At 38.9% G+C, this 13,161-nt stretch overlaps 1 protein-coding gene across 1 annotated transcript in view; it reads right to left on the bottom strand.

The window, feature by feature from the left end:
• LOC124594367 (serine protease nudel) overlaps window positions 1-13,161 on the bottom strand; it is a 184,126-nt gene that overhangs the window by 32,049 nt on the left and 138,916 nt on the right. Inside the window, exons 13-14 of the mRNA XM_047132735.1 lie at window positions 3,847-4,018; window positions 2,170-2,463 (exon numbers count right to left, since the gene is read on the bottom strand). Coding sequence (XP_046988691.1) covers window positions 2,170-2,463; window positions 3,847-4,018 — 466 coding nt within the window. The remainder of the gene's footprint in view (window positions 1-2,169; window positions 2,464-3,846; window positions 4,019-13,161) is intronic.

The following is a 13,161-nucleotide window of genomic DNA, read 5'->3' as shown; positions in this document are numbered from 1 at the left end:
ATGTTTGAAAATTTACATTCACACGCGGCTGCTATGCACGGCTCACAGGTCCACAAATAGTCATCAGTTACGAGTTTTAAGTTGATCTTGCAGCAATTTTCATGAAACCAGTACTTGCAGGTTCTACACTGAATTCCTTTACGAACTTTTCTGATGCACAATTTACAATTACTATTACTTTTATCTTCATAACTGGGAGCTGAACCTACACGTACTTTCTCTATCGGCGCCATCTTGGACACCACTGGATAACTGTATACACAACAAAATGTTCCCATAAATGTCTATACATACGCATTTTTCAGCACAAAGAAAGATACATGTGCACACTATACAAGGTACAAAGGCTAACTGGAACATTAACATGGTGGCTCGTCAGAGCAGTTAGAGTTTGAAGATCATGCTTTACATGGTCGATGTGACCTATTGATGCCAAAAGGTGTTATATGATGTGATTTTTACAATTCACAGTCTCTCTTTGAAAATATGGAGTTACCACTCCCATTTTTCAGTGTTGCTCTAAGTATAATGGAATTGGAACATGCAGGAAGTTAGCCTTTTTGTGGTGCAATTTTCAGAGAAATGCTATCCGAGGGCAGATAATATTTCTGTGAAGTATTAACCAAGTGTATGCTGCTGTTCTTTTTCAGTTTATCCATATTATTAATGACAAGTCTAATGAGAGGTTTTTAGTCACTTGAACAATGGCATACACAAAGTTGGCACTGATGATCATTTAATTTTTTTTTTTTTTTTTTTTTTTTTGGCTAAGAATGCCTCTTGTGAATACACAGAGTTGTCTCAATGAAACCATCAGGCATAACAGAGAGGTAATACATTTAGTGCTACCACTAATTTTTGGTGCCACTAAATGAAATAGCAGGACCAGGACAGTGCAGTCACTCATCTACCTGTACTTGTGGAGGAAAACTGATGTGGTACACCTCCACTTGCAACAGCAGACATGACTGCTGTTGACTGTCTTCCACTATGAGAATCATGGTGGGTTTTCATGTCTGCAGGTGCACACTGCCCTAAACTGCAGAGTTGCACCAGGACAGTGCATGTGCTGCTGCAAGTGTCCCACTTCAGCAACCCTGCTGCTGACATCGAGTAGACTGTTGGCTGGCCATCACATCAGTAACACCCACCCTGCTGCTGTCGCCACATGGCAAGGAGGTATAACTATACAGAACAATGCTACAAGTGCTGTATCTATTTTGTTATAAAATGTTTGATTGGTAACACTATTTCCTTGAGCCACCACTGGTCAGCATTCTAATGTCAACTCACCACATCAACTCAGCTCACTGCTTCAACTAAACCCTGCCACTGTAGAGGCCATCCATACCCAGCCTCTATAAATAAGATTTGTCATTTCACATTTAGTGACCGTATAGATTATTCTTGTACTGAAGGCAACAGCATTCAGTTTGTCCCTAAAATCTTGTAATACTCTTAAAAAAAGCATTTGCTCTACTTTCAGACCTCCATTTTAAAATGTGTGATGTTACTGATTATTTTATCATGTATAGTAAAATGTCAATTTCAGAGAGTTCTGGTTCAGCAGGCATCCACTATTAAACAATGCTGTGATCTTCATAAATCATGTGCTGACATTGCTAAATAATTTATACACATGGAAGGAAGGGGATTCAGCAGGCCTTATGAGCTAGTTGCAATTTGTTATTATTTTTCAGAACAACTACTAACTATAAACTGGTTGTAGCATGTTGTGTACTACGACCAGTACCCCTTATTAGGAGATTTTAGAAGTCAATTCCTTTGAAGATCTGTGTTGTTTCTTAGAGTAATTTAAACTCGCAGAAGTTGAGTGTGTCATTTTTCATACTGCATTAGTATGTAAAATTAAATATATCCATTTTTGAACAGTATTTTGTGTATATTCATTTGCCAATGTTTAAAATGGTCTATCAGTAATGTTTCATCACAACAAATATTGGCACTTTTTTTTTACTCAGTAATGATGTCCAGCTCTAAAATATCTGGTCATGGGAAATGACAGCCTATGACCCGAAAATGCAGATCCATGAAAAACTCTGTGAAATATATTCAACAGGTAACTGTTTAGTAATGAGAAAGCACAGTAAAAACACCTGTAAATATGAACTATTCAGAATTGATTATTGTAATTCATTTGTCTCCTACCTGGGATTAGGAGTTGCAGCTGTGACCACCCATTCATCAGTAATTAGAACACCAGCAGCAAGAGGCTCCTTTCCTCTGCGGTAGATAACTGCCAGCCAAGGCCAGGCATAGCCCTCATGATCCAGAGATGGGAGACTAAGAGCCTTGAGAGGGGAACTAAGGTAAGGCGCACAGCGCACTCTGAGGCCCTGGCACATAGAATCTGCAGGTGTCACATCAAAGTGCTGTAAAGATGAATAACTGACAGCCACAGGAGCATCCACAACAGGAACCTGCTGGTAGTGTTCATAGCCACTGTGTAACAGAGCATGATTGATGAGAAATAGATATCTTACAAAATAAGTTCATGTTATCTATGATAATGGACATCTTTGATTGTAAATCAGATGAGATATGTACACTGCAGAATTGACACAATTATTTAAAGTACTAAAATACTTGGCACAAATCTGTTTTGAAGAAGACAGCCTAATTCAGACAATACTCTCTCTTATCCTTCAGCAAAGAACATAGAAATGTAATAAGTAGATACACAAGGGAACAAATTTAAAAAATAAACTACCTTACAAACAACGTTACTCATTTCCATTCTCTCCTTTTCTTTATTTGTTTCTATTATTATTTCCTTTGCATTCCTACAAATTGTCTAAATCATGGACTTTTTTCAGTCTGAAGAGAAATGTCAAATAGCTGAAATCTATATCTGAGAGAAATTTTCCTCTGGGGTCATGAACAAATCAGAACTACGTCAGGCATTCGAACATGATAACTCCACGTTGACAATGGCCTTCAAGTGTGAGTCACGTACCAACTCCTAAAACTATACTTTTACTCATCATTAAGGAGCAGTTTAGGATAGGTAGGTTCCAAGAGGACATTTTCTCGGCAGAGTAAGAACTGTGTGTCAAGAAGCCATCAATAAGCAATGAAGCCAAATGCATTGAGTAGTATGCACGATTCTGTCTGTATGACTGTCTCTCTGTCTTTTTCTCCCCTCCCCATCCTCTACCCCCTCCTCCACCAACTGCAGAGTTTTGTAGAATTCTCTCAAGCAGTAATAATTGACTATGTAATAGGTACTTGTTTCATGAATATTTAAATGAGTTTTAATTTGCTCATGCCATTTACTCATTTTGATTGGACATTTGGTCAGTATTTTCTCTTCTGTGCTAGAACCTGGTTCAGTCAACAGTTACGCTCATTTAGGAGTTTCTGTGTACATTCTCTTTTCCACATACTAAATTTATCTTTTGTATTCACTCACTGATATGCAAACAAACATGAAATACAATGAATTTCCTTGTATCAAGAATTGTTTCAGTTTGAAAGAAGCAAAAGTAGTTGAATACAGAAAGAAAAACTTATAATTTGGAACACCTGTCAAAATTTATTGATTGTCATTCATGTTCAGAAACTCTGAATGTTACTAACTGAAAAAAAAATTAGATGTTGCTTTTGTCTGTTGAAGAGTAGAATATTCGTAACATGCTATGTTGATTCAAAAACTAAATCATTGAATGAGTTATATAAAAAGTATTGCAAGTACACAAGTTTATATAAGTTGTTTGGTAAAACAATCAACAACCAGAATTTTACCTAGAAGAAAATGTGGAGTCATGGATAACAAACACTAAGAGATCACTATGTGCTTGTTAGTAAGTAAATACACAATTATACCTGAATCCAAGATAGTGACAGATGTCAGTGGCACGTGAAAAGGCATCACTGACATTATGAGAACAAAGAGGCCTCCACATTGACCCAATACGATAGCTCAGTATTCCCTCTTGGTTCAGTGGAATTTGATGTTTATAATCAGGCTCTACTGCAGTTCCATTGATCAATGCAACTATAACAGACAAAAGTAATCACTGGAAAACAGAAATTTTAAATACAAGTCGCAGAGATGGTGATGTAATTAATTATCTCAGATTTTGATCAATGTTGGGCACTTGAATTGGTACACCAAGAATTTTTAAAAAATAGTTATAAATATTTCTGCATTTTAGAATGCTTTAAAATATTTATCACCCAAGCTAAAATAAAACTTAGAAGTAACTGTCATATGATTTAGATCTTGCCAAGTTATTCAGCCAGTTTAAATCTCAAAGAACAGTGATTCTCTTTATCAGTTGCTTTTGAAATTTAGACATGTGTTCTTTTGTTTTATGTTTATTTCATATGATGATGACACACAGTGAAATATAGGAGAAATATGAAAGCTTGTGTAACAAAAGAAAAAAATAATTTAATTGAATGTTTTCTTTGCAGTCACTATGGGAGTGATACTTAAGTGTCTATAGTATATTGCTAGATTCCTCACTAAATACTTGTTCTTGAAATTAGCAAGTAGGCTTTTGTGAGATAATTGATGCCTTTCTTCAAGGGTCTGCCAGTTCACATTTTTCAACATTTCTGTGATTCTCTTCTGAAAGACAAACAATGGAAACTGCAGGTTGGAATATCAGCAATATAATGAGAAGATAGATTGCTGCTCAGCATAAAGATGACACACTAAGTTGCAGACAGGCACAACGAAAAGACACTTACACTTAGCTTTCAGCCAAAGTCTTCTTCAGTAAAGGAAAACACACACACACACCACACACACACACACACACACACACACACACACACACACACACACACACACATTCATTCACACAGTTAATCATGCATCACATGCACACGTGACTCCCACAGCCACACTGCCTCGAGGCTGTGGGGCAGGGAAATGGGGAGGGGGTGGGGAATGGGGAGCGAAAAAGGAGAGGAGTGGAGAAGGGGAAAGATGGGTGAGTGCATTGGCAGAGGGTGGCACACAAAGAGAGTGGGAGACAAGAATAAGGAGGAGTTGATAGGACAGAAAGCATGGAAACCATTGGGTGTAGGGTTTGGGGCAGTAAGTTATTGTAGGTCGAGGCTGGGATGATTTTGGGAGCAGAGAATGTGTTGTACGGGTAACTCCCATCTGCACAGTTCAGAAAAACTGGTGGTGTAGGGGAGGACTCAGATGGCATGGGTAGCAAAGCAACAATTAAAATCAAGCGTGTTATGTTCAGCTGCATGTTGTGCCACATGGTGGTCTGCTTTGCTTTTGGGCACAGTTTTTCAGTGGCCATTCACCATGGGGGACAGCAGGTTGGTTGTCATACTAATATAGAAAGCTGTGCAAACATTGCAGCAGAGCTGCAATATTACATGGCTTTCACAGGTGGTATGGCATCTGATGGGGTAGGCTAAGCATGTGACAAGAGTGTAACAGGAAGTACTGGGTGGGTGGATTGAGCAGATCTTGCACCTGGGTCTTCCATAGGGATGTGATCCTTGTGGCAAGTGGCTGGGATTGGGGGTGGCATAGGGATGGACAAGTATGTTGTGGAGGTTGGGTAGGTGACAGAACACCACTTTAGGAGGGGTTGGAAGGATTTTGGGTAGGATGTCCCTCATTTTAGAGCATGATGATAGGTAGTCAAAGCCCTGGTGGAGGATTTGGTTCAGTTGTTTCAGTCTGAAGAGGTATTTGGTGACGAAGGGGGCGCTTCTTTGTAGCTGGATTTTGGGGGTGATGGGAGGATTGGGCATTTGTCACTGCTGATACACCATCCATGGGTGGCCAAGCTGTATGGGAGGATTTTTTCATGTGGAAGGGATGACAGGTGTCAAAATGCAGGTACTGTTGGTGACTGGAGAGTTTAATGTAGACAGAGGTATGGATGGAGACATTACAGAAAAAGAGATCAACACCCAGGAAGATGGCACAGTCGATTGAGGAGAACCATGTGAAGTGGGTGAGAGGGAAGGTATTGAAGTTGTGAAGGCATGAGGATAGGTCATCTTGGCACTGAGTCCATGTCATAAAGACATCATCAAAGAATCTGAACCAGACTAGGGCTTTGTCGTTTCGGGACACTAGAAAGGTCTCCTGCAGATGGCCCATAAACAGGTTGGCATAGGATGCTGTCATGCAGGTGTCTGTGCTGTGCTGCTGGTTTGGTTGTATACCTTCACTTCAAAGGAGAAGTAGTTGTGAGTCAGGATGAAATTAGTAAGGTGTATGAGAAATGAAGTAGTGGGCCATTCCCAAGTTCAACCCCTCACTGCAACGATCATATCCCTGTGGAAGTCTTAGGTGCAAGACCTGCCAAATTGCCCAATCTACCCATCCAGCACTTCCTATTCAAGTCCTGTAGCGGGCTTATCCTACACCATCACAGGCCAGGCCGTGTGTGAAAGCAGCCATTTCATATACCAGCTCTGCTGAATGATTGCACAACTTTCTGTGTTGGTAAAAGCCACCAACCAGCTGTCCCCGTGGGTGAACAGTCTCTGCCAAACTGTGCCTAAGAACAAAGTAGACCAGCCTGTGGCACAAGATGCAGCTGAACACAACATGCTTTATTTCAATGGTTGCTTTGCTACCCAAGCCATCTGGATCCTGCTCTCCACCACAAGCTTTTCTGAATGGTGCAGACAGAAGTTATCATTACAACACTTTTACCTCTCCCAAAATTATCCCTGCCTCACCCTCAATTATCTACGGTTACCTCACCCTCCACCCAACACTTTCCAACCCTCCTGTCCTATCACCTTCTCCCTATTCTCATCTCCCACTATCTTTGTGTGCCACCCTCTGCCAATACACCCACCCATCTTTCCTCTCCCCCTCTCCTCTCCTCTTTTGCTCCCCGTCACTCCCCCTCCCCACCTCCCTGCCCCAAAGCCTCTTGATGCTGTGTCTATTGGCTGTCTAGGCCCTGTGCTCTCTGCCAGACAGCGCTCTTCTCTACCCCTACCCAAACCCTGCTATTCCTTCCCCTTCCCTGACCCTCCAGATTGCTGCTTCCGTGCTACATGACATTTGCATTCTGGTACAAGCTGCCGGAGATGGCAGTCGTGAGTGCATGTGATGTGTGCTTACTTGTGTGACTGAATGTGTGGGCGTGTTTACTGATGAAGGCTTTGGCCAAAAGCTAAGTGTAAGTGTCTTTTCATCGTGCCTGTCTGCAACCTAAGGTATAATCTTTATTGTGAGTAGCAATCTATCTCTTCCTATATTGTTGATCTTCTGAGTGTAAAAGAAATCTATAACTGCCAATGCTGTCCATCTTGGTATTTGTTCAATTTGTTCAATATCCACTGTTGTAGTGTGATGCACAAATGATGGCAGTTTGTGCAGCTCAAGGAACGAACTGGGATTACATTGTTACAGATCCCAAGCAACTGTAGCAACAAGGAAGAGCACAAACATGCTTTGTGCTTCTTGACATGTCTTCTTTATGGTAAGTAGCAATCTATCTTTTCCTACATTGTTGATATTTCTACCTGGGGTTTCCATTGTTTGATTCACTGCAATCTCATTTAATGCTTGTACTGGCTATGACGTACAGAGCTCTCAAAATGTTACAGAACACTCAGAGGCTACTGGAGTGTGTATGATGTAGGTGCACAGAACAAGCCTAAACTTTAACTATATTTTTATTTGGTGTGAATCCCACACACTTGAAGGATATTCTAACAAGTGTTTCACAAGTGCTTTGTAAGCAATCTTGCTTTGTAAGCAATTTCCTTTGTAAACTTAGTGGATATTCCCAATAAGCTAGCAGTCTTTGCATTGCTTTGAAATCTTATCAAAATCTTATTGGATATTTGTGCCACTGTTTTTTTTTTAATAGTACTTCATTATAGATAACTGCAACTTCAACAAAAAGTCTCACATTAATGTTAACAGAGTCAGTCACATCATTAAGATACTACATTCTGCATTTGCTTTGCTACTCTCAATTTCCATTTCAGCCATCCATGAGAATGCCTCTGATAGCATTAACGTATGTCCAGAGTTTCTTTGGGCTTCTTGAGAGGTTTTTCCATAATATTCAAAATATGATCATCATTGAGGGCTTCACATATTGTGTTTTTGACAGCCAAATACATTTCATTTAACCCCTCTCGATCATTGCTCCTCTTTTTTTATATCTATTATGTAGTAACTTCTGTTTCTTTAGAAGTTTCTTTACAGAGATTGCATACGGTAATGTGCCTCTCGTATCATGAACTGCTTTACTTTGTATAGATATACCCAGTACTTGTTCAACTATTCACCTAAACCTGAGCCACAGTTCATTGAACTGAACTGAATTTTATTAGATCCTGTAGGGTTACTTGGTGTACAGTGAATGTACATGTAATATAGGACATGTCAAAGATACAAAAATATTGAATGTCACATACTTCCTAACTATTCTAACATCATTGATTATAATTAACAATATTTACAAATTTAATGTGAGCAGCATTCATTAACACTCTAAAATTCCTTTTCCACTAGATAGTCTTTTAGATTCCTTGAAAACTTAGTGTTGTGCATGTTGTCACAAAGATTTTTAGGCAGGCTTCTTAGTAATTTGGTACCTGAGTACTGGGGTCTTTTTCCAAGCAGTGTCTGTCAGTGGTGTATGCTTTGTATGTCATTCTTCCTCCGTGTGTTGTGGAATGTATACTAGCATTTGTGGGTATATGTAGAAGGATGAAAAAGTTAAGATTTCTAGTCTTTTGAAGCAGTTTCTGCATGTTTCAGATTTGAATGTTCGAGTTTCCCCACGCCACCACTCCACACTGTGCACAGAAGCTGTTTATCTGCATACTGTGTTAGTTGCCTCATTAGAAATATGATGGAGCTGAGTTTCTTACAGACGGAATTAATATGTTGTTTCCATTTTACATATTGTTTCCTGTTGCTTAGATATGATTCTACACACTTCCCTGCTTGCCCTCGAATACCATAGATTTCCAATTTTCTTATCAGTATTTCATGGTCAATAGTGCCGAATGCTTTGGAGAGATCCAGAAACATGACAGATACAAATTGTTTTTCATCTAAGGACTGTATAATGCATTCTGTCAGATTGGCAGATGTTGTATTTGCCCAGATAATCAACTAATCTATTATACATAAACATTTCCAGGATTTTTGAGAAACCTGATATCAGTGAAACTGCCTTGTAGTTGTTGGGGTCGTCCTTATCCCCTTTCTTGTATACCGGTACCACCCCACTATATTCAGTTTTTCTAGAAAAAATTCCGCCTCTGAGAGAGCTGCTTGCTATATCCAGCAATGGTGAGGTCATTTGCTCACTTACTTACTTTACTACATGATTTGATATTTCGTCATTACCAGCTGATTTCTTGGACTTCAGTTTCTGTTCAGTTTTCCTCAGTTCATCTTGTGTGACTGGTTTCAAGGATGTGTTATTGCTTGATTTTTATGATAACTTAGTAACCTCCTTTTGTGGACTATTTCTTTCCAATTTTAAGTTCTCTACCACATTATATAGTTACCACTGAGTATGTTAGATATTTGTCTACCGCCTGTAACCACTGTGTTGTTTATTTTCATTGACCTGATATCTGTTTCTTTGCTTGATCCAGTTTTTCCTGTCTTTCACCATTAACTGCGTCCCAAGCTGCCTTTGTCTTGTTTCTTGAGTTCACTTTGTTAGTATTAATTGCTCTTGATTTTGCCTCTTGTATTATTTCTGTATACTTCTTTTGTAGTATTTTCAGCTTCATCCCTCTATCTCTGATCCAGCATCTTCCTGCGCAGTTGTGTTATTTCACTGGTAATCCACTTTGTCTGATCTTGCACCTTTTCCTATCAGTTTACTTTGGGGAATGCTACATCAAAACGACATTTAATTGTTGTAATAAATGAATTATATTTTTCATTTACATTCTTCCACTCAGATGTATGTAGAAAAAAATACCAGATTATCTTGAAACTCTTAGCTGAAATAATAATACCACAAGAAGAGTTAGTAGTTCTGCAAATTTCAGTTGGCAGTAATAATTATAAGGATATACCAGAAGATTGGATTAGAGTCAAGCCTTATGCATCAGTCAGAAGATCCAGTAGATGCTGCAAGTGTGCTAGCTTTCATCTTGTGCTCCAATGATGTGTTAAGTGCTAATCACACCATTCATTGTTAACTGAGCATGTCAATTAATTTCATACTGCTTCCTTATATGTTTTGTTAATGTATACTTTCATTCACTTCATATTCCTCAAGGTTCTCCTCCTTGATGGGATCTGTAGAACGGAATGAATGAATGAGTGAGTGAGTGAGTGAGTGAGAGAGAGAGAGAGAGAGAGAGAGAGAGAGAGAGAGAGAGAGAGAGAGAGAGAGTTAGTCAAAGTACAAATGAGTTAAAACAAATGCCCAAATGGCTTTTGCCTGTCAAGTTTTGCAACGAAACTTTCTGTAACAGAAAGGAGTTTCTGCCAAGAGCAGATGTTAATGGGTATCAACGAATCTCACAAGCATGACATGCTATGGAGACTGCATGATTGATTGTGCTGTAGGTGTGATTAGCACTTGACACATCACTGGAGCACAAGATGTGTTATATCTTAAGAAATTCACAACCATTGCACAGTAATTAAATAATGTCATCCTATCAGGAATGACATGTGTTACAAAATGCACTGCTGATTTTATATTTCTGTGGGACAACATTGATAATGGCCTGTGCTAAGCTACCCAAATTGTAAACCATTTGGATTCAATCTGAGACCAATGACTGCAAGAAGTGAAAGCAGTAATAAAGTCAATGCTCTGGTAACTGAGGCAATAAATGTAATAATAAATGTGTCTTTCATGGACTCCAGACATTATGAGAGCTAAACTGGAAGAAAGCAAACAACAGTGTAAAAATGGAAGACAAAGTAAAGTGAAAAATGCTAAAGTAAATGCAAAAGATTTTGGGAAAATCGTGGAGGAGAAGAATGGCAGTAACAATAGTTGATAGAATTTAAAAAAAATGAAATATAAGAATGGAAAAAAAGAGTATACAAATAAGAAATGGAGTAAGGAAGGCTGTGATGAGAAAATAAGAATGAAGAGTGTAGTGTAAAGAAATACCACCAACAGGTGTCTTTGTTTGAGTAGTATGTGACTTATCTGCAGCAGGAATGGAGGACATGCTAATGTCAGATTTTACAATAGAGGCACTCATATGATTAAGAGCTTTGGGGTAAAATGATTCAGTTAGGAGTATTGTGGTCCAAACAAAGTTCTATGGATGGTGAAAGATGTGCTAAATTACCTGGAAATGGATTTTGGCATTTCAGAATATGTTTTAAGGGATGGGTTGGGGAAATTTGGAAAGAAGGAGCACGTCACTTAGACTGCAGTTTGAGAGGGCAAAGCTGCTATGAGGACAAAGGGAGACAAAAACAAAGGAGAAGGCTTTAGAAAGAGTAGGAGAGGGAAGACAGTACATTGGGAAACCTGTCCCTCTCATTGTCAAGACACTGCCATTACACCATCATTTCCTAATCCAGAATGAAGAGCTAACTTTGTACCCTTTAGCTCTTCTATAAATATTCTTTCTTTTTCTTGTTCCATTCTTTACCTTGGTAAAGTGAACAAAAATTTCTCAGTTATAGAGATTCAGCTGTAGTTTTTGATTTATTTGAAACTGCTTGATTCCTGTTAGTCTACATCTACATACATACTCCACAAGCCACCATAGGGTGTAAGGTGGAGGATACCATGTACCACTCCTAGTCATTTCATTTCCTGTTATACTCAGAAATAGAGCAAAGGAAAAATGATTGTGTATAAGCCTCTGTAGAGGCTCTAGTTTCTTTCACCTTAAATTTCATGGTCCTTATGCAAAATGTATGTTGGTGACAGTAGAATGATCTGCAGCCAGCCTCAAATGCCAGTTCTCTAAATTTCCACAATAATACCTCATGAAAAGACCATTCTCTTCCCTCTAGGAATTCTCATTTGAGTTCACAAAGCATCTCCATAGTATTTGCATCTTGATCGAACCTACTGGTAACAAATCTAGCAGCAAGCCTCTGAATTGCTTTGGTGTCTGAGCTGGTGGGGATCTCAAACATTTGCAACCTGGTAGTGTTCCCAAACACTCAAGCAGTATTCAATTATGGGTCACACAGGCATTTTATATGCTGTTTCCTTTATAAATGAGCTACACTTTACTGAAATTTTCCCAATAAAATGAAGTCAAGCCTTCACTGTCCCTACTTCAATCTGATGTGCTCATTCCATTTTGTACTGATTTGTAATATTACATCTAGATATTTGATTGATTTGACTATTCAAGCAGCTCATTATTAATGCTATATTCAAATGTTACAAGACTGTTTTTCCTGCTCATCTGCATTAGCTTACATTTTTCTATACTTAGAGCAAACAGCCACTCATCGCAACTAGAAATTAAACCTAAGTCACCTTGTATCCTTCTACAGTCACTCAACAATAACATCTTCCCATACACTGTAGCATCAACAGCAAACAGCTGTAAATTGCAGTCTACCCTGTCCATCAAATCATTTACGTATAGAGAAAATAAGAGCAGCTCTGTCACATTTACCTGGGGAAATCCTGATAATATCCTTGTCTCTGATGAACACTCACCATCAAGGAGAATTTAATGGCTTCTATTACTTAAAAAGTCCTCAACCCACTCAAATATCTGAGAGCTAAATTCATATGCTTGGACCTTCATCAACAATGTACACTGAGGCATCATGTCAAATGCTTTCTGGAAACCTAGGGATATGAATCTGCTGTTGCTCTATCCATGGTTTGTAGGATAGCACATGAGAAAAAAGCAAGCTGAGTGTCGGGCAAATGATGCTTTCTAAATCTGTGTTGACTTGTGGATAGAAGTTTTTCTATCACAAGGAAATTTATTATATTCAGACTCAGAATGTGTGCAAGAATTCAGCAGCAAACAGATGCTAAGGATATTGGTCTGTAATTATGCAAGTTCGTTTTTTCATCTTGCTTATATATAGGAGTCACCTCCACTTTTTTCCGGTGAGTTGGGACCTTACACTGGGTGAGAGATTCATAATAAATACAAGCTAAGGAAAGGGTTAATGCCGTAGAGTACTCTCCATAAAACTGAATTGGGATTCCATCTGGACCCGGCAACTTATTTGTTTTCATGTCTTTCAGC

Source organism: Schistocerca americana, chromosome 2 (assembly GCF_021461395.2).
Source record: "Schistocerca americana isolate TAMUIC-IGC-003095 chromosome 2, iqSchAmer2.1, whole genome shotgun sequence".
Taxonomy (NCBI): domain Eukaryota; kingdom Metazoa; phylum Arthropoda; class Insecta; order Orthoptera; family Acrididae; genus Schistocerca; species Schistocerca americana.
This window is presented reverse-complemented; position numbering and strand designations above follow the sequence as displayed.